The sequence below is a fragment of the Hypanus sabinus genome, chromosome 8 (assembly GCF_030144855.1).
Source record: "Hypanus sabinus isolate sHypSab1 chromosome 8, sHypSab1.hap1, whole genome shotgun sequence".
In the NCBI taxonomy this organism is placed as follows: domain Eukaryota; kingdom Metazoa; phylum Chordata; class Chondrichthyes; order Myliobatiformes; family Dasyatidae; genus Hypanus; species Hypanus sabinus.
The window spans coordinates 157,675,188-157,697,878 of record NC_082713.1 but is presented as its reverse complement, the minus strand read 5'-3'; the positions used below and the strand labels follow the sequence as shown (position 1 = coordinate 157,697,878).

The following is a 22,691-nucleotide window of genomic DNA, read 5'->3' as shown; positions in this document are numbered from 1 at the left end:
GCCTATCTAAACACCTCTTAAAAATCTCTCATGTACCTGCCTCTATCAATACGCCAGGCAGCACGTTTCTGGCACCCATCACTTAAAAAAAACAACGTGCCTCTCACATCTTTGAAATTATACCTTCATCTTAAGTGCATGGCCTCTGGAATTAAGACATTTCAAACTTGGGGAAAAGGTACTGTCTACTCTATTTATGTCTCTCATAACCTGGTAAGTATGCATCTCTGCTGCTCCAGAGAAACAATCCAGGTTTGTCCAACGTCTTGGGACAACACACACTCTCTAAGTCCTGGCAACATCCTGGTAAACCTCTTCCACGCCCTCTCCAAAGCCTCAACATCCTTCTTGTAAAGTAGATGACCAGAATTGTATGCAATACTCCAGATGTGGCCTAACTAGAGAGTTTTAGAAAGCCGCAACATAACTTCCTGACTTTTTAGCTCTGCCTCAACCAATAAAAGTAAGCATGCCATATGCTACCCCCTTAACAACCTGTGAAGCCATTTTCATGGAGCTGTGAACTTAGGCCCAAGAGCCATCTGCTCATCATCACTGTTAAGGGTCTTGCCTTTAAGTGTAGTGTCTCCTTACACTTGACCAAGGTACAACACATTTGGCTGGGTTAAACACTGTCACACTAAACACAGGGCTCCCTAGGGCTGTGTGCTCAGTCCACTGCTGTTCACTCTGCTGGCCCACGACTGTGCTGCAGAACCACATCATCAAGATCGCCGATGACACCACCGTGGCGGGTCTCATCAACAAGAACTACAAGTCAGCATACAGAGAGGAGGTGCAGCGGCTAATGGACTGGTGCAGGGCCAACAACCTGTCCCTGAATGTGAACAAAACAAAAGAGATGGTTAACATGAGGAAATCTGGAGATGCTGGAAATTCAAACAACACACACAAAATGCTGGTGGAACACAGCAGGCCAGGCAGCATCTATAGAAAGAAGCACTGTCGCCGTTTTGGGCCGAGACCCTTCGTCAGATGGTTGTTGACTTCAGGAGGGCACGGAACGACCACTCCCCGCTGAACATCGACGGCTCTTCGGTAGAGATCGTTAAGAGCACCAAATTTCTTGGTGTTCACCTGGCTGAGAATCTCACCTGGCCCCTCAACACCAGCACCATAGCAAAGAAAGCCCAGCAGCATCTTTACTTTCTGCAAAGGCTGAGGAAAGTCCATCTCCCACCCCCCATCCTCATCACATTCTACAGGGGTTGTATTGAGAGCATCCTGAGCAGCTGCATCACTGCCTGGTTCAGAAATTGCACCATCTCGGATCGCAAGACCCTGCAGCGGATAGTGAGGTCAGCTGAGAAGATCATCGGGGTCTCTCTTCCCGTCATTACGGACATTTACACTACACGCTGCATCCGCAAAGCAAACAGCATTATGAAGGACCCCATGCATCCTTCGTATAAACTCTTCTCCCTCCCGCCATCTGGGAAAAGGCTCCGAAGCATTCGGGCACTCAGGACCAGACTATGTAACAGTTTCTTCCCCCAAGCTATCACACTCCTCAATACCCGAAGCCTGGACTGATACCTTGCCCTACTGTCCTGTTTATTATTTATTGTAATGCCTGCACAGTTTTGTGCACTCTATGCAGTCCTGGGTAGGTCTGTAGTCTAGTGCAGTTGTTTTTTTTCTCTCTCTGTTTTTTTTTACGAAGTTCAGTCTAGTTTTCGTACTGCGTCATGTAACACCATGGTCCTGAAAAAAACGTCGTCTCATTTTTACTATGTACTGTACCAGCAATTATGGTCGAAATGGCAATAAAAGTGACGACTTGACTTGACCCGCCATTTCTCTCACCATCATCGGCAACGGTTTGAAACTACAATGTGATCTTTTAAGTTAATAACCTACGTACGAGTTAATAACCGATAGCTGCTGCCTTTCAGCATTCCATATCTATCTTTCGGATCTCGGGTGTCGTCGGAATGCTGCTACATGGAATCAAATTGTTGTCCAGTACAGTGTTCACTTCAGAAAATGATGCAATGGAAAATGCATGTCATGAATTAAGAGTGTTCTGCCAGATTTTGTCATTTCGATCACTGCATCCCATCATGTCCCACCGAAACCCGAGTTCGCCAAGGTTTTTAAGTAATCTGTCCCTGAAGCCTCTTTGGCTTCTTGAAAAAAGACGAAACATATTGGAGGGAAATTGAAACAGTTCGTCATGCAGACTATATTGTATAGCGATATAATGAGTCCAATAATTATACTGTATAAGCTAAAGCTGCTTTGTAAATATTCCTGTCTTGACTCTCCATATTTAAATATATCGTTGTAATTCATGTGTTTATGCAGTATTTTACTAATGGAATTCATTTTCTAATCTCGCTCGTTTAAGTAAGCGGTTATAGTACATTTAAAAAACTTGCGCAACTTTCCCGTACCCTCTATTTTAGTTTCGTGTACATATTATGAAGGTTCGCTCACTCGTCTGCTGATAACTAACGTGAGGTGGGTAATGAATGCATCTCATTACCTCGAGCAGTGCATCCCGGCTTATGTGGTTGAAATGTCAGAATTTTCTCGCGCATGAAGGATAACGTTCCCGCAGGCGGAGGAGGATTGGGTGGGGTGGGTGAAGGAGAGAGCGGAGAATTGTAACAGTTGGGACTATAACCTGGTGTAGAGGTTGCGCGATCTAGAGGCAGATAGAACTTTCTGGGAACGAACGAAGCCTGCCAAATTGCTGGGTCATCACAAGCTCCCCAACCCATTTAAAAGCAATCCACGGCTAAAGGAGCACCAACAATATCGGCATCTTCTGCAACAAAATGTCCTTCTCAGGTACCGAGCGAAAACAACCCCGCTAACACGGGAAACTTCAAACTTAAAAACTAATGGAACATAGAAAAAAAGCGAGTGAAGTGAAATGTGTTACTTTTGTATTTCGGGCCTCAACCTCAAAACTGAAAAAAGTTAAACTAATTTTTTAAGCATTTAAGCCTTTTAAACATAGATTTAAAATAACATTTTAAATAACAATGCCCTGCCATTAGCACCAATCAATCATCCGCTTAAATGATACAAGTAACACGGAATCCCTGAGTTTATCAAAATAAATTTAACAAGTTTAAACAGAAGGCACCTGGAGTCCGCATTACAGAGTACGGCTCTCGAGAAAAACACAAGGAACTCTAAATGATAAATGAATCTCATTAAACAACTATTAACTAATTCAGGTGCTCTAAAACTTCGAACAGAAACTGGGGGGGGGGGGTAAACTGCAGGAGATTGTGATTTGGGGATTGAGGAAGATCAGCATAGTTAACACATAAGGTCGTTAGGTAAATTAGTAAGATTTAGAAGGCGATACTTTCTGGAGACTGGACAGATTAACAAGGCCAAAAAAAAAAATGAATAGGTGTTTGTATCAGAAGGGAGTTGACCGTGAATGTTTTTCAAGAGGGCATTGGGGAAAGGAGGAGTTGAGGTAGGTACGGGGAGGATGGAAAAAAAATTAAACTAAGCGAATAACGTCTGAGGATTGTGTGAGAATATTACATACCATTGGATATTAGATTTTGTGGGACCGGAAAGAATGTTAAATACATCAGGTGAATCGAGCTGGATTCCTGGGGGAAGGCTCCAGATTGAGAGGAGAACATAGGAGCTGTTTCATGGTGGAAATTCAGTATGGTCGCCGAGGGAAAGAAAGCTGGTCTAAATAAGATTGAATAAGAAGCTTTGTTGCCGCTTCAAAGCCGTCTCAACCAGTCCTTTGGTTTCTTCAACTACAAGAATAAAAACTGATTTTGCAGAAAACAGAAAATAGGGGCGAGGAGAAGCAGATGGGCGTGGTCACTGGAGGTTAGAGAATGTCCCATACAAGAGCCCGATCGCCATTAACCAGAGTTGAACTTCAGGGATGTGTGCGGAGTGTAGTTGGCGCTGAGGACGTAGTTCTTTGCTTGTTCTCGCGCACGTCCACGTCGTTGACAAGATTCATTTCAACATATTCTCTCCTCACCCAAGAGAAAACAAAGTATCTATTAATATCAGTTTTATAGAGATTTTACATTGTTCTCGTTTTGTCCATTTCCCTCTATCTGAACACACCAGATACTCTTTCCCTTGTACGCCGTAAGTGTCATCTCTGTTTGCAACCAGACAATTTGGAATGTGCGTCCATACTTTCCCTTCCACTGTGGGAACCCTTCGGTTTCTGGTCACCGAATTATAGGAAAGATATCAATAAATTAGAGAGAGTGCAGAGACGATTTACTAGGATGTTACCTGGGTTTCAGCACTTAAGTTACAGAGAAAGGTTGAACAAGTTAGGTCTCTATTCATTGGAGCGTAGAAGGTTGAGGGGGGATTTGATCGAGGTATTTAAAATTTTGAGAGGGATAGATAGAGTTGGCGTGAATAGGCTGTTTCCATTGAGAGTAGGGGAGATTCAAACGAGAGGACATGATTTGAGAGTTAGGGGGCAGAAGTTTAAGGGAAACACGAGGGGGTATTTCTTTACTCAGAGTGATAGCTGTGTGGAATGAGCTTCCTGTAGAAGTAGTAGAGGCCAGTTCAGTTGTGTCATTTAAGGTAAAATTGGATAGGTATATGGACAGGAAAGGAGTGGAGGGTTATGGGCTGAGTGCGGGTAGGTGGGACTAGGTGAGATTAAGAGTTCGGCACGGACTAGGAGGGCCAAGATGGCCTGTTTCCGTGCTGTGATTGTTATATGGTTTCTGGTTCTCCCTCCGAGTCCGAGGCACATCTGATTATTCTGGTCACCGGTGATCCTCGGGGTAGGGGGTCTGTCGTTCAAGTTGCACAAAGCTTGGTAGAGCATAGTCAACCACTCCGTAAGTTCAAAGTAAATTTATTATCAGAGTACGTATATGTCACCATATAAAACCCTGAAATTCATTTTCTTGCGGGCATATTCATTAAATCATAATAGAACGGCAACCATAATAGGATCAATGAAAGAGCGCAACAACTTGTGCATTCAACCAGCGCGCAAAAAAACACAAACTCTGAAAATACAGAAAGAGAGGAATAATAAATAATTCTGGTAACAGGCCAGAACACGGGATGAAGAATCCTTGAACGTGAGTCTATAGATTGTGGGAACAGTTCAATGATGGCGCGAGGGAAGTTTTCCTTTTTGGTTTAGGTTGAAGGGTAATAACTATTCCTGGTGGTGTGAGTCCTGAGGCTCCTGTACCTTCTTCCTGATGGCAGCAGCGAGAAGAGAGCGTGTCTTTGGTGGTGGCGGACGCCGATGATGGATGCGACAACGAGCGTGTGTAGATGTGTTCAAGGGTGGGAAGGCTGCAATTGTCCTTGGGAAGTGATTTAATTGTAATTTAAAACACAATTTCTGCATCTTCGTTACAGGGTTAATATTCTAGTTGCCCACACAGCATCAGAGCTCCTCCACAAATTTGTCTCAGTTGCTGACTTGTTGCTACATGTATGTTTCGGTCACTCTTTGTTTCAACATTCTAGCTAGTGCAATCTTTTCTTTTTGCCTGTCTCCCCACCAGCCTTGCGGACTGTAATTAGGAGTTTTATCCAAGTTGATTATGATTTAGTCTAAAGTTCTTGCTACAACTGAATAAAACTGGTGATGATTCTTTTTCAATTTGTTGATAAGTATTTCACTTATTTATGTGCAGCATGAGTAATATATGAATATTGATTTAATGTTTCTATATTACTATCAGAATTTGAATCTGGTAGTTATTAGTGTCAGGTCTATTTCCAGATTTTAATTATTTTTTTTATCCTTTTTACTCCACTGATTATATTCTCCACCTGTGGAGACATTTGGGTCCACAACTATTAGAGTCCGAGAAAGTACAGCACAGCAACAGGCCCTTCGGCCCATTTAGTCTGAGCTAAATCATTTAAACCGCCTACTCCCATCCACCGGCACCAGGACCATACCCCTAACATCCACCTATCTATCCAAACTTCTCTGAAACTTTGAAATGGAGCTCGCATGCACCCCTTGTGCTGGCAGCTCATTCCACACCCTCATGACCCTCTGAGTGAAGAAGTTTCCCCTCATGTTCCCTTTAAGCTTTTCACCTTCCACCCTTAACCCATGACCTCCAGTTGTAGTCCCACCCAACCTCAGTGGAAAAAGCAGACTTGCATTTACCCTAACTATACGCCTCATAATTTTGTATATCTCTATCAAATCTCCCCTCGATCTTCTATGTTCCAAGGAATACAGTCCTAACCTATTCAATCTATCTTTATAACTCAGGTTATGTTAGAGGTTTATTCAGAATTGAAACTTGACAGAGGTTTGAAAAGGGCTATTTTAGTGCAGACAGTATAACAACTAAGTCTGATCCCTTCATCTCCATTTGTGTATTTGTCGTACCCAGACTGATGCTGCTCTGCACATTCTGGAAGCTCTTGTGTGTGTTGTTCCTCAACTTGGTGTGCTGCATGTCATGTGTAATTCTGGATACTTCATGAATTATCATGATTAAGTAGGAGAACAACTTTAACATAGATTAAAATGTAACCATAGTATATAAGGAGTTCAAAGTAAATGTATTATCAAAGTTCATATATGCTTCCATATACAATTGAGATTTGTTTTCTTGCAGTTATATGCAGTAAATCCAAGAATCAGTGAAAAATCGCACCTAATAGGACAATCAGTGTGCAAAAGACAACAAACTGTGCAAATACTAAAAATGAAAAAATATATAATAATAAATAAGGAATAAATATCAAGAACGTGAGATGAAACATCCTTGAAAGTGAGTCCATAGGTTGTGGGAACTGTTCAGTGATGAAGGGTGTGGCATTGAGTGAAGTTATCCCTATTGGTTCAAAAACCTGAGAGAAGAAAGTAAGATAGCAATATATCAACATCTGCTCCTGGGCCATTGTGTATCAAGGAAATTTAAGTTTTGAATATAAAACAATACTACAGAAAACTGTCCTTGCTTGTCAAATGTCTTTTATCATATTATTTTTAATTTAATGCTCAATACATTCTTTGTAGAGCTTCTTCAGAGTTTATATCAGTGTTGGAGCAGTGAGTCAGACAGCCCCCATTCAGAAAAAAATGAGTTCATTTTTCAGGTTAGTGATCTTGCATCAGAACTTAAATGTGAAAACACTTGTTTAAAGTTCAAGAGAAGCAGAGGTGGAAAGAACTAAGGGAATATCTATAATGGGGTGGAGATCAGGATTGCCTTGGTGACAATGCCTTAGATATTATCTGGCTAAAACATTAAATTCTTCATGCAATGGGTCAGCCGTATTTAGAATGAGTTGCCAGAAATGATGGTTGAGATGGGCATATCAGCAACATTCAAATAAATATAGCTAACAAGATAGGTCTGTGGATAAGAGTTGTTCAGGTGTCTATTGGCCAAATATGGGCAGATGAGACAAGCTCACAGTTGGCATGGATGAGTTTGGCTGAAGGCCTTGTTTCCATGCTATTACTGAAAGCAGTTAGAGGCAAAAAGGAATTCTGCTGGAATTGCTCAATGCAGAACGTACATAGCACTTGCTGGGAATCTGAAACAAAAAAGAATGATGGAAATGCACATCAGATTAGGCAGCATCATGAAGAAAAGATTATTGGTGTGAAGCTGACCTCGATCCAAGACTTATATGCATCTAGAGTCAGGAAGTGAGCAAGCAGTATTATTGTAGACCCATCACACCTTGGACATCACCTGTTCCAACAGCTTCCTTCTGGTCGGCGCTTTAGATCACTGTATGCCAGGACAAATAGGTACAAGAACAGTTTCTTTCCGTATGCCATCAGTCTTATGAACACTTGAATCTGCCTCGTGTGGTATCTCTCTCTATCGATGAACGTTGGTGATATCACAGGATGGTGTTGAGAATCAGCATTTATAGCTTGGACTTGCACTTATAGGCTGTGGATCTTTTTCAGACTTATGGTTTGCATACTCTTGTTTTTATTGCCTGTTCCTTTGCCGTTTTGTTGTGCAAGGGATGGTGTTTGGGGATTGATATTCTACTAGTTTTTTGTGTGGGGGAGGGGTTCTTTTTGGGGGTTGGTGATGGGGATGCTGTTCTTTTTTGTGTGGGTTGGGGGGGGGGGGGTTCAATGTTTCTCCCTGAACGACTTTCATGTTTTTGTTTGTGTGGCTATCTGGAGATGACAAATTTCAGAGTTTTATTTTGAAACATGCTTTGATAATAAAGGAACCTTTGAACCTACTCTTCCCAAATGGCACAAATAGTGTAACATAGAAAATTCATGCACTGTGTTAATTTCAATGTAATTGGAAAAAGTTCTTATTTACTAATGTTCAAAAGTTCAAAGTGAACTTGTTATCAAAGTATCACCATAGATTCATTTTCTTGAAGGCATTCATAGTAAATACAAAGAATCACAATAGGTCAAAGAAAAAAATGCACACAACAAAGACAGATAAAAAACTATCATGGAGAAAACAACAAATTGTGCAAATACAAAAAGAAAAAATCTAAAATAATAATAATAAATAAGCAATAAATATTGAGAACATGAGATGAAGAGTCCTTGAAAGAGAGTCCACAGGTTGTGGGATCAGTTTAGTGTTAGGGTGAGTAAAGTTGAGTGAAATTAACCCTTCTGTTTCAAGAGCCTGATGGTTGAGGGGGTAAAACTGTTCCTGAACCTGGTGGTGTGGGTCCTGAGGCTCCTTCTTTCTGATGGCAATAGAGAGAAGGGTCATATTCAAGGACATATTATTCTAAGATGTATATAATCAAAAATATTTTACATTTCAGTGGTCCTCTAATTCTGACATCCATGCTCTTCCAGTTTAATTAATTCACTCTTTCCATTTTTGGGTATCAAATTTACTTTAATTTATTTTCACTTCAATGCAATTGCAGGTACTAAATAAACCCAGGTTTATTTAATCTGACTGGAGTTAAAAATAAAATGGGTGAATATTGATGTTGCAGCTTGGAGCAGTTTAATTGTCATTGCTGCCATTTTATTTTAAAAAACCTAAACTTGTTCACAGAATATGTGTGAAGATTTTCTCATGTTTCTGCAGCTTTGGGAAAAAGTGGTCTGTGCAGCAGCCAGAAGAACTCTAAAGGAGGAATTTCGGGCTATCAGCATCAAAGATGAATTATTTTGGACAGTATGGGTATGGAACTTGATTAGTTTTCTTTTTCATCTGTAGTTGTTTTTATTTTACTTATTTTTCCTCAGGAAATGAGGCACTCACAAGATGGTACCTCATGTCTGTTCCTAATATGATCAAATAATTATTTTGTACAATCACTTTCCTGTTATGTCACTGGAAAAATGGTCTGCTTATGATTAGTCCATTCCAATTTTGTCCAAGTCAGAGTACTCTAAGTGTACTTCATTGTCATACGTAATTGAAGCTGTTACGTACCCGTGGGTATCTTGTACTTGTCACGTGACAGTGGTGTTGAAGCTATACTGGACTTAAGGTGGTGGTCTTGTGATGGTGGACCGTCATTTTCCTGCCAGTAGAGATCTTGTGACAGGTTTTTTTTTACAGGGTATAAAAGGAGGACCCCTCCCTGTGAGGAGGAGCAGTTCGTGGCTGGATTTGCCATTTTGATTCCATGCCACTGCGTGGTCCAATATTATGACGCAGTTTGGTTGAATAGTGGAGTTTTATTTAATGCCTAAAGTTTAAAAGGTCATTGCCGGCAGTTTCTTTATAATACTGCCAGTTAAAAATCAGTGGAGAGTGAAGATCGGAGTTTGGGAGCTAAAAGATCGAGGAAAGTCAATTTCAATGGTGAAACAGGTTTGACCTTGTTTGATCCTCATTCGGAAGGAATTCATTGGCTCTCCCCGTGTTAATCCTTGCAAAATATAGCAGAAAGGATTGGGTACAGTTTTGTAAAGGAAAGGTCAGTGCCTTTAAGCCGTTTCATTTTCATCTTTGTAAATTCTCCGGGAAAAGTATAGTTCGACTGGGAACTGCAACAACACGACGTGAAAGAGAATTTAAATCGTCTAAAAAGTCTCTCCTTTAATGGACTGTAAGCATTTTGAACTTTTGCAGTACTACTTTGAAGAACTGTTTTTGCAACATCGCTTTAAGAACTGTTTTCGCTTTATTCCTTTAAGAACTGTTTAAGCTGCCGCACAGCAGCTGATTTCCGGTTACGTTAGTGATTTGTTTACTTTTGGGGGGTTTGTTTTTCAGTGTTTAATAAATGTTTTATTTGTTATAAAAAAAACCCTGCCTCACTTATATATTTATTGTTGCTGAATCCGTAACAAAGCAAAAAGTTCAGCTTTAATCATCAGACAGAATTATCTCCACCTGGATGAAGTCTCTCTTGTTTGACAGAATGTAAGACTTTGCCTGTGATGGACTGGACTGTATCCGCTACTTTTTGCAGGATTTTCCATTCAAGGACGTTGGTGTTTCCCGACCAGAAGTGGTGTAGCCAGTCAATATTACTCTTCACCACATGTCTATAGAAGTTTATCAAAGTTTTAGATGTAATGCCAAATCTTTGCAAAGTTCTAAGAAAGTAGAGGCTTTGCCGTATTTTCTTTTTAATGGCACTTACATGCTGGTCCCAGGATAAATCCTCTAAAATGATAACACCAAATAATTTAAAGTTCCTGACCCCTCCACTCCTGATCCCCAGATGAGAACAAGCTCATGGACTTCCAGTTTCTTCCTCCTGAAGTCGATAATCAGCTTCTTGGTCTTGCTGACACTGAGTGAGAGGTTGTTGTGGCACCACCCAGCCAGGTTTTCAGTCTCACTCCTGTATGCTGATTTGTCGCTACCTTTGATTCGGTTAATGGCAGTGTTGTCAGCAAAAGTTAAATACGGCATTGGAGCTGTGCTTAGCCTCACAATCATAAGTATAAAGCAAATAGAGCAGGGGTCTAAGCACACTGCCTATGCTGATGGAGATTGTGGAGGTGTTCTTTTTGCCAATCTGAACTGACTGTGATCTGCAAGTGAGGAAATTGAGAATCCAATTGTACAAGGGGGTATTGAGGTCAAGGTTTTGAAGTGCAGTCAAAACAAAATAAAATAGAACAAAATAGGTTTGTGTATTTTGCAGGTAATACCACTTATATTTTCTACTTCTGTGTTTATAGGAGCATGTTTCCTTGAGTGCTTACTATGACTACATTCTACATTAATGATCCTGCCCCAGAAATGAAGCTACAGGAAATTAAGGTAAAATTGGTGATATGAACTGCAAAATACTGAACCCACTTTGATAAATGTCTCTGATAATTCTGCTAATATTGCTTATCCTCAATGTATACCTGTGTGATCCCATATATAAAGAATTCTTTGCAACCTGTTAGAAGGATACGACACACAAATTTCTGCCTTTTTCCCCCATTATCTGAGAACCTGATCTTGCTGTTGCTATTACTGTGATCAAGAACCAAAGTTGCTGGATTGATACATCATAGCTGGCTTTCTTCATGTTTTTATTAATCTTTTCTTTTGACTAGCATGCTATGTTAACTTGCTTACTGCAAGCTACCAACTTGATTACAATTCAGTTTAATGCTGTTTCTTGTCAAACTTATGCCATCAAATTGTATGGAACTAAATAGAAACTAAAATAATTATTAAATATGTTATTGGATGCAATCATATGGTACCTATCGTATAGATAGCCACCAGTCCAGTTGCACATTTCATATCAATTTGCTTTCTGGTGGTAATTCAGTTTGTTTTTCTTTGCAGCAGTATGGGTAAAATGAATGGTAATAATTTCACAACTACACAGAATGATCTTTATAATGGAATTTAACTGCAGGACATCAGTTTTATTTGCCAAGTGACACCACCTGCAGGTCTTATCTAAATCAGGTCTTTCAAAACTACATTCCATGGGATATAAGACCATAAGACTATAAGATATAGGAGAAGTAGGCCATTTGGTCCATCGAGTCTGCTCTGCCATTCAATCATGGGCTGATTGAATTCTTCCAGTCATCTCCACTTCCCTGCTTTCACTCCATACCCTTTGATGCCCTGGCTAACCAAGAACCTACCTATCTCTGCCTTAAATGCACTCAATGACTTGGCCTCCACAGTCGCTCATGGCAAAAAATTCCAGATTTACCACCCTCTGACTAAATTAATTTCTCCGCATTCAGATCTAAAAGGACGTCCTTTAATCCTGAAGTCATGCCCTCTTGTCCTAGAGTCCCCTACCATGGGAAATAACTTTGCCATGTCTAATCTGTTCAGACCTTTTAACATTTTGAATGTTTCTATGAGATACCCCCCTCATTCTCATGAACTCCAGGGAATACAGCCAAGAACTGCCAGACATTCCTCATATGGTAACCCTTTCATTTCTGGAATCATTCTCGTGAATCTTCTCTGAACCCTCTCCAATGTCAGTATATCCTTTCTAAAATAAGGGGCCCAAAGCTACACACAATACTCCAAGTGTGGTCTCACAAGTGCCTTATAGAGCCTCAACATCACAACCCTGCTCTTATATTTTATACCTCGAGAAATGAATGACAACATTGCATTCGCCTTTTTCACAATCGACTCCACCTGGAGGTTAACCTTTAGGGTATCTTGCACAAGGACTCCCAAGTCCCTTAGCACCTCTGCATTTTGAGTTCTCTCCCCATCTAAATAATCTGCATGTTTATTTCTTCCACCAAAGTGCATGACCAAACACTTTCTAACATTGTATTTCATTTGCCACTTCTTTGCCCATTCCCCTAAACTATCTAAGTCTCTCTGCAGGTTCTCTGTTTCCTCAACACTACCCACTCCTCCACTTATCATTGTATCATCAGCAAATTTAGCCATAAATCCACTAATACCATAGTTCAAATCATTGACATACATCATAAAAAGCAACGGTTTCAACACTGATCCCTGTGGAACTCCACTGGTAACCAGCAGCCAGCCAGAATAGGATCCCTTTATTCCCACTCTCTGTTTTCTGCTGACCAGTCAATTCTCCACCCATGCTAGTAACTTCCCTGTAATTCCACGGGCTCATATCTTGCTGAGTAGCCTCATGTGCAGCACCTTGTCAAAGGCCTTCTGAAAATCCAAGTACATCACATCTACTGCATCTTCTTTGTCTATCCTGCTTGTAATTTCCTCAGAGAATTGCAGTAGGTTTGTCAGGCAGGAGTTTCCTTTCAGGAAACCATGCTGGCTTTGGCCTATCTTGTCATGTGCCTCCAGGTATTCCATAATCTCATCCCTATCAATCGATTCCAACAACTTCCCAACCACTGATGTCAGACTAACAGGTCTATAGTTTACTTCTGCTGCCTCACACCCTTCTTAAATAGCAGAGTAACATTTGCAATTTTCCAGTCATCCAGTACAAAGCCAGAATCTATCGATTCTTGAAAGATCAATGTTAATGACTCTGCAGTCTCTCCAGCTACTTCTTTCAGAACCCGAGGGTGCATTCCATCAGGTCCAGGAGATTTATCCACCCTCAGACCAATAAGTTTCCTGAGCAACATCTCAGTCGTAATTTTCCCTGCATAAACTTCACTTCCCTGACACTCTTGAATGTCCGGTATACTGCAGATCTTTCACTGTGAAGACTGATGCAAAATACGCATTCAGTTCCTCTGACATCTCTGCATCTCTCATTACAATATCTCCATTTTGTGTCGGTCCTATATCTACCCTTGACTCTCTCTTACCCTTTATGTACTTAAAAAAAAAAACTTTTAGTATCTTTTTTGATATTAGTCGCCAGCTTCCTCTCATAATTCATCTTTTCTTTCCAAATGACTTTCTTAGCTTCTGCAAGTTTTTAAAAGCTCCCCAATCCTCTATCTTCCTTGTATGCCCTCTCTTTTGCTTTTACTTTGGCTCAGACTTCACTTGTCAGTCACGGTAGTGTCCTTCTTCCCTTTGAAAATTTCTTATTTGGAATATATCTGTCATGTACTTCCCTCATTTTTCACAGAAACTCCAGCCATTGCTGCTCTGCTGTCCTTCCTGCAAATGACCCTTTCCAGTCAACTTTGGCCAGTTCTCCTCTCATGGCATTGTAATCCCCTTTATTCCACTGAAATACCGACACATTGGATTTTAGTTTTTCACTCTGACGTTACAAAGTGAACTCGATCATATTGTGATCACTGTTCCCTAAGGGTTCCTAAACCTTAAGCTCTCTTACCACCTCTGGATCATTGCACCACACCCAATCCAGCACAGCCGATTTCCCATAGTCAGTGGGCTCAACAACAAGCTGTTCTAAAAAGCCATCCCTTAGATATTCTACAAATTCTCTCTCGAGGTCCAGAACTGATCAAGTTTTCCCAATCCACTTTCATGTTAAAATCCCCAACAATTATTATGACATTGCCCTTCTGACACACCTTTTCTGTCTCCTCCTGTAATTTGTAATCCACATCCCAGCTGCTGTTTGGAGGCCTGTATACAAGTGTCATTAAGGTCCTTTCACCTTTGCCAGTTTTTAACTCAACCCAGAGGCTCTACACATTCCAATGCAATATCATATCTTTCTAATGATTTAATATTATTTATTATACACAGAGCCACACCACTCCTCTGCCTACTAACCTATCTTTCTGATATACCGTATATCCTTGGATGTTCAGCTCCCAATGGCAGCCATCCTCTAGCCAAGTTTCAGAGATGGCCACAGTGTCCTATTTGCCAATCTGTAGCTGAATTTCAAGATTGTCTATTTTATTCCTTGTGCTGTGTGCATTCGAGTACAATGCTCTCAGTCCAGTATTTGTTGCTTTCTGTTTTAACTGCACCATGCCTCTATTGCCCTGTAACTCATGCCACTGGCTTTGAATAAGCCTCACCTCCTGCCTGTTCTTTCTATAATCTCCTTTGCACGCTATCTTTGATTTATTTCTGTTTTCCTCTTCCTCAGCCCTATCACTCTGGTTCCATCCCCCCGCAAGATTAGTTTAAACCCTCTCTAACTGCTCCATTAAATGTGCTCGCTAGGATAATATTGGAGCCCTTTGGGTTCAGGTGGAACCCGTCCTTTTTGTACAGATTGTACCTCCTCCAGAAGAGGCCTCAGTGATCCAGGAATCTGAAGCCCTGCCCCCTACACCAGTCTCTTAGTCACATATTAATACACCTGATCATGCTATTCATGCACTCGCTAGTACATGGTACAGGCAGCAATCCTGAGATTACTACACTAGAGGTCCTGCCTTTCACCTTCCTACCTGACTCCCTGAATTCTCTCTTCAGGACCTGCTCCCTTTTTCTACCTATGTCATTGATACCAATGTGTACCAAGACTTCTGGCTGGTCACCCTCTCCCTTCAGAATACTCTGCACCCGATCCGAGACATCCTGTACCCTGGCACCTGGGAGGCAACACATCATGCAGGTATCTCTATCAGGCTGACAGAACTTCCTGTCCGTTCCACTCACTATGGAATCCCCTTTGACTACTGCATTCCTCATCTTCCTCTTTCCCTTCTGCACCACAGAACCAGGCTCAGTGCCAGAGATCCGATCACCTGATTGTCCTCTGTCAAGTAATCCTCCTCAACCAAATCCAAAACGAGATAACGATTACTAAGGGTGTTGGCCACAGGGGTGCTCTCTACTGTCTGAGCTCTTCCCATCCCTTCCCTGACCGTCACCCACTCATCTAACTCCTGCAGCCTCGGGGTGACTAACTCCTTGTAGCTCTTCTCTATCTCCTGTTCACTCTCCCTAATTAGCTGTAGGTCATTGAATCACAGCTCCAGATCCCCAAGATCCTGGAAGATAGACAGACAGACAGACATTAATCCCGAGGGAAATTGGGTTTAGCTACAGCCGCACCAACCAAGAATAGTGAAGAAATATAGCAATATAAAACCATAAATAATTAAATAATAATAAGTTAATCATGCCAAGTGGTAAGTCCAGGACCAGCCTATTGGCTCAGGGTGTCTGACACTCCAAGGGAGGAGTTGTAAAGTTTGATGGACACAGGTAGGAAGGACTTCCTATGACGCTCAGTGCTGCATCGCGGTAGAATGAGTCTCTGGCTGAATGTACTCCTGTGCCTAACCAGTACATTATGGAGTGGATGGGAGTCATTTTCCAAGATGGCATGCAACTTGGACAGCATCCCCTTTTCAGACACCACCATCAGAGAGTCCAGTTCCACTCCCGCAACATCACTGGCCTTACAAATGAGTTTGTGCCCAGGATTCCCATATCCAACACCCAGAGCAAAATACTAGCCCTATCGACGTGCTTGCTCTTCCTCAAAAATGTGAAGAAAAACCAAAAACGAAGTTCACTTACCCACTTACCTCGCTGAAGCCTGAATGAGCAAAAGCCTGTGGCTTCTATTCTCGCCACTGGCCTAGTCCCAACAATGGCCATTCCGCTTATCCCTTCTGTGTTTTTACTTAGTTCGTTAAGTTCAGTTGCCGCCGCTGATAGGCCCCGCACGATGGACTAACGCCTGTGAAGCTCTCATTTTAAATCACCAACTCTGACCTGTGAGAAGCAGTCCTCTGTTGAGCTCAGTTGCCACCGCTGATAGGCCCCGCACGATGGACTAACGCCTGTGAAGCTCTCATTTTAAATCACCAACTCTGACCTGTGAGAAGCAGTCCTCTGTTGAGCTCAGTTGCCACCGCTGATAGGCCCCGCACGATGGACTAACGCCTGTGAAGATCTCATTTTAAATATGTACTTGATCTTAATAAAACTGAGTTGACACAATTTAATGCAGAACTAAATCTTCTATCCATTCATTAGGTCTAAGATCATTTTTAAAACATGCTATCCTGACCCTCCTGCATTGACAAACCAAGCCAATGAAAAACTCATCCCTCCAACTAATTCCAATATTCCTATCAATACCAACACTACTTGTATACCTAATTCAATTAACTCCTTGACTAAAACCAAGACACCTTAGATATCTTCCTAGTCTTAGCACTATGACCAATACTTGCAGGCTAAAACCTAAAAATAGGAATGACTGAATTGCTCACCTTGCTAAAACCCTCAAGTTCCATATACACTCAGTGGCCTCTTCATTAGGTACCTCTTGTACACCTGCTTGTTATACCTAATCAGTCAATCATGTGGCAGCAACTTGATGCATAAAAGCATGTAAACATGGTTAAGAGGTTCAGTTGTTGTTCAGACCAACATCAGAATAGGGATAAAATGTGATCTAAATGACTTAGACTGTGGAATGATAGTTGGTGCCAGATGGGATGGTGTGACTATATCAGAAACTGCTGATCTCCTGTGATTTTCATGCACAACAGTTTCTAGAATTTACAGAGAATGGTGCAAAAAACAAAAACATCCAATGAGCAGTAATTCTGTGGGTATAAACACCTTGCTAATGAGAGCGGTCAAAGGAGAACAGCTATGCTGGTTCAAGCTGACTGGAAGGTGACAATAACTCTAACCACACGTTACAACAGTGGTGTGCAGAAGAACATCTCTGAATGCAGAATATGCCAAACCTTGAAGTGGATAGGCTATAGCAGCAGAAGACCATGATGCAGGAAGTACTTAATAAGGTGGCCACTAAGTGTAATTACAATGACGATTTGTAATTTATAATTTATAATATATATGACGATTCATAAATTTAGTGACACCTATCATGTATCCTTGAATGGTCAACACCATTACTAGAGCATAAGAAGTCTTTTAAGCTTTTATAGTTAATACATATGGTCTCATCAACTGTAGTTAAGATACTTTTGACACCTCATTTAAAGTTGAGATGTACAATTCAGATATCATTAACCAACAAGATTTCAACCTGACCTTAAGTAAACCTGTGACAAATTTGTTAAATGCAATCACATGTACATTGGAAACAACTGCTATATTTGTTAATCAAATTATTGGTGAGGAACAAATGCTTTTACATTACTATGTTGATTAGAAGTTAGTAAATCAAATTATTGCAGCATTTTTAATTACAAACTATACCTGTATGTGTCTTTGTTTCGACGAAGTCTTTCAAATATCATTGCCGTTATGTCATTAATTCTGAACTTAGACCAGATCAGAAATAAGAACATAAGAAATAGGAGCAGGAGTAGGCCACCTGGCCCATTGAATGGCGAGGCAGGCTCAGTAAGATCATGGCTGATCTATCCATAAACTCAGCTCCATCTACCTGCCTTTTCCCTATAAACCCTTAATTCCCTTACTATGTAAAAACCTATCTAGCTGTATCTTAAGCATATTTAGTGAAGAAGTCTCAACTGCTTCCCCGGGCAGAGAATTCCACAGATTCATCACTCTCTGGAAAAAACAGTTTCTCCTCATCTCCATCCTAAATCTTCTCCCCTGAATGTTGAGGCAATGTCCCCTAGTTCTAGTCTCACCTACCAATGGTAACAACTTTCCTACTTCTATCTTATCTATCCCCTCCAAAATTTTGTATGTTTCTATAAGATCCCCTCTCATTCTTCAGAATTGTAGAGAGTATATTTATAATTAGTGACATTTAAAATTGCCAGTAAGGGAATGAGATTTCCAGGAAGATGTTTCCTGCTTGGAGTTACCATCAATAGTGTCCTTGGGTCAGCTGCAGGGTCATCAGCTGCGGACTACTGTTCACTGATGTTCTTCTCCCTTGGCCCTGGTACATCACATCTCCTGGTGGTAGAGCAGTGGCAGGGACGTCACACTGTCACCCTCTGCAGTTTCCAATGGGGTCAGTCAGTCCCCCAATTTCTGTTCTTCCTCCTCAGCCACAACCAAAAGCTGCCTTTTTACTACTGATTCACAATCATTGACACAAATTTGATTAATTGACATTAATTTGAACTCCAGATGTTCTATTAATATTAAATATAATATTAAAATATTGATGTTAATTTGAGCATTTTTTCATTTGTGTTTGGCAAGCTGGGTCAAATTAATCCTTCCCTGCTCCGTAGGTTAAGAGCTGTGGGGATTAAAAATATAAAAGGTGCTGATAAATTAGTCAAGGAAATCCTTTGAGGCAAGAGGCTCTTTTTGGGGAATGACTTCTCAGGTGTGCCTGTGAAGTATTTTTTTGAAATATTATTACTGTTGTATTATTCAGCATGAAGCATCTAATTTACAGTTGGCATAGTCCATAAATCTTCATCCAATAACTTGTATTTGTGGTGCTGGTTGAGGGATGGATGCAAGGACACTGAGAACTCTCCTGTTTTTTCAAATGTAGATGATTCAGTGATATTATTTGAGTGGTCAGATGAGCTTCAAGTTCACTATCTCAAATAAAGACCACAACATTGAATGACAAGGGATGCTTCAATATCACATGTATGTGTCAAAAATGCATCTATTGATGGTACCAGTTTCTACAAATATTGATATAAATTGAGGTTAAATGCATTTTGTTTTTATCAGTGACAAACATGTCTCTTAAAATATAGGCGGCAAGGTAGCATAGTGGTTAGCATGATGCTTTACAGTACAGGTAATGAGAATTTAATTCCTGCTGCTTCTGTAAAGAGTATATTCTCACCGTGACCACATGGGTTTCCTCCCACAGTCCAGAAACGTACTGGTTGATAGGTTAATTGGTCATTGTAAATTATCCTGTGATTAGGCTGGGATTAAATCGGGGTACTGCCAGGTGGTGATGCTCAAATGGCTGGAAGGATCCATACACACTGTGTCTCAATCATTGAACAAACAAACAAACAAACAGTACCCAACTGGAGATCAACAGAGATGAAAGTTAAAAAATCCCTAGAGCAGGGGTTTCCAACCTGGGTTGCACTTGGGCATCTGTCTCCATTTCACTCAGTAAAGATTTGACAGCATAATTCCACTTTCTATCACTTTATAGCTAATCCTATAGGTCAGGATTCTTCAAATGTATTTCCAGGTAGATGATAAATCTGGCTAGTGTTCCTGTTATAGAATTATACAGAATGGAAACAGAAACTTCAGCCCAATAGGTCTATGCCATCACTCCCATCTTCCAGCAGTTGGCTGCCCCGTAGTCATCACTACCAGGCAACTGAAGTAGTATGTTAATTTCTACCTTTGTTAGCTTTCCATAAATGACATTATAGATACAATCAGATAATGTTATGATTCATAACATAAATAATACTTTAATGTAATATTGTAAAACCCAAATCCATTTTTTACAAGACATAACAAATATTTCTTTGGCAACAGGATCAGTATAGCAGAATGAAACTGGGATGAAAGATAATACATTGTATAATTTATCCTCCTTTGTTAATAACAGATGCAACTAAAATTGATAAACAGCACCATTTATAGTAATATAGATGGTGGTGTGCATGAGAATTATTATTCTGAACATATGGTATATACAATATGCAGACATATAAGTAATAAAAAGTTTATTCAAGGATACTCTAGATAGACCAAATTGCAAAGTTTACACTGTTGTCCCAAGTAATACTTCTCTTGTAACCAGGAAGACAATTCCAGCATCAACTCATTGTGAAGTAACTGAAGTCTCTTTCAATGAGTTATACACCTGCAAAAGCATTAACATATTTTTTACATTTGAGATTTAAAATGGCAATGAACCCTTTAATTCGAAGATGCATCAGAGCTACATACCTCTGTGATACTCGGTCTCTTGTTCTTTTTTTCATGTAAACACTGCCTTGCTGTTAAATACATTTTCTTAATTGATACAGAGTTCCAGTCATGCATTTTTTTGTCAACATAATCTTCAACTGTCTTTTCTTCTTCATCTATTTCCTCCTTGATATCAAGCTTTAGGGTTAAAGAGCAAGTGAAGCTAATAAATGTGAATATTAACTTTAATACAATGGTCAGCTGATTTATATTTTATTCATTATTTAACATGATTCTGCAAATATACCATCTCACCATGTTAGTACCTCACAGCATCATAAGTTGTATTCACAGCAATGTTGGGAACTAAAGTTTATATTTCCTTATGATACAGAAGGAGGCCCCATAGATTCACTGAGATTCTGCCTATTCCCATCTGTCCAATTAATTTCCCTAATTTCCTTGCTTGCTGAGATAATTATTAACAATTCATACATGAGCCACCTACAGGGGTAATTTACAATGCCTATAAAAAGAATTCACCTCCCTTTTAAGTTTTCATGTTTTATTGTTTTACAACACTGAATCACAGTTGATCTAATTTGGCTTTTTTGACATTGATCAACAGGAAAAGACACTTCCTGTTAAAGTGAAAACAGATCTCTACAAACTGATCTAAATTAATTACAAATACATAATACAAAATAATTGAGTGCATAAGTATTCACCTCCTTCAAATCACTATTTAGTAGATGCACCTTTCACTCTATGTGGGTAGATCTCTATCAGCTTTGCACATCTGGATACCGCAATTTTCCCCATTCTTCTTTTAAAAACTGCTCAAGCTCTGTCAGTTTGCATGGGGATTGTGAGTGAATGGCCCTTTTCAAGCCCAGCCACAAATTTCCAATTGGATTGAGGTCTGGAATCTGACTTGGCCACTCCAGGATATTAACTTTGTTGGTTTTAAGTCATTCCTGTGTAGCTTTGGCCTTATGCTTGGAGTCATTGTCTTGCTGGAAAACAAATCTTCTCCCAAGTTGCAGTTCTCTTGAAGACTGCTTCAGGTTTTCCTCCAGGATTTCCCTGTATTTTGCTGTATTAATTTCACCTTCCATCTTCACAAACTTTCCAGGGGCTGCTGCAGTGAAGCATCCCCACAGCATGATGCAGCCACCACCTTGCTTCATGGTTGGGATGGTGTGTTTTTGATGATGTGCAACGATTTGCTTACACCAAATATAATGTTTAGTCTGATGGCCAAAAAGTTCAATTTTGGTTTTTATCAGACTACAGCACCTTCTGCCAGCTGACTTCAGAGTCTCCCACGTGCTTTCTGGCAAACTCTAGCCGAGAGTTCATGTGAGTTTTTTTTTCAACAATGGCTTTCTCTTTGCCACTCTCCCGTAAAGCTGTGACTCGTGTTACATACCCACATTTTGAACACGGGACAGTGGGATGATGTAAAGGTCTCATGTCCATGGGGTGATGTTATGTCGCGTGATGGCATGTTCCAAACGCTATTTAAACCAAGCCCGCAGTCTGAGACGCAGTTCTCATTTTTATTTTTGATGCACATTTATTTTTTTCTTGAGGTCCAAAATCGGAGAGTGAAGGTGTTACTGGAGTTATCTGAGTTCAAAGGATTGGATAAAGTTAATGTCGTTCAGCGTTTTGGGGAATGATAGACCTTGGTGACTTTGTTCAGGAATTGTGGGTTTGAGTTAAACCCCTGCAAAGTCGGGAAGGTTTGTGCAGTGACCATCCTCCAGTCAAAAGGTCGGTTCCTTTTATTTCCTCGTGATTTCTGCGAACAAGGGATCTCTCGGCTCTGGGATCAGCAGATTGTCGTTACTTTGAAGGAATTGTTTCGGGGAAGTATCTCCTTAATGACTGTATAAATCACATGGACATGAATTTATCACTTTAAGTCTGTGCTTGGATGAGAACTCATTAAGAACAGTTTCTGCATTTGACTCTTAGATATTGCTGCCTAACTGTTATCTTCCAGTTAATTTAGTCGTTTGTTTACTTTTCTAAGTTTTGAGCGGAGGTTAATAAATCTCGGGATTTGGTTTAAACTCTGTCTCAGTTTCATATTCATTGCTGCTGCATTCGTAACACTGGTGAAGCACCCGGGCAACAGTTGTTGTAAGCGCAGTCTCTCCCATCTCTGCCACTGAAGCT

At 40.5% G+C, this 22,691-nt stretch overlaps 1 protein-coding gene across 5 annotated transcripts in view; it reads right to left on the bottom strand.

The window, feature by feature from the left end:
* Positions 1–20,302: 20,302 nt before the first annotated feature.
* Positions 20,303–22,691, bottom strand: part of LOC132398633 (interleukin-1 receptor-associated kinase 4-like) — a 36,877-nt gene continuing 34,488 nt past the window's right edge. For all 5 annotated transcript variants that reach the window (XM_059978335.1, XM_059978330.1, XM_059978332.1 and 2 more), the window contains exons 11-12: positions 20,544–20,702; positions 20,303–20,457 (exon numbers count right to left, since the gene is read on the bottom strand). In XM_059978335.1, the coding sequence (XP_059834318.1) occupies positions 20,416–20,457; positions 20,544–20,702 (201 nt within the window). In that variant the 3' untranslated portion in view covers positions 20,303–20,415. The remainder of the gene's footprint in view (positions 20,458–20,543; positions 20,703–22,691) is intronic.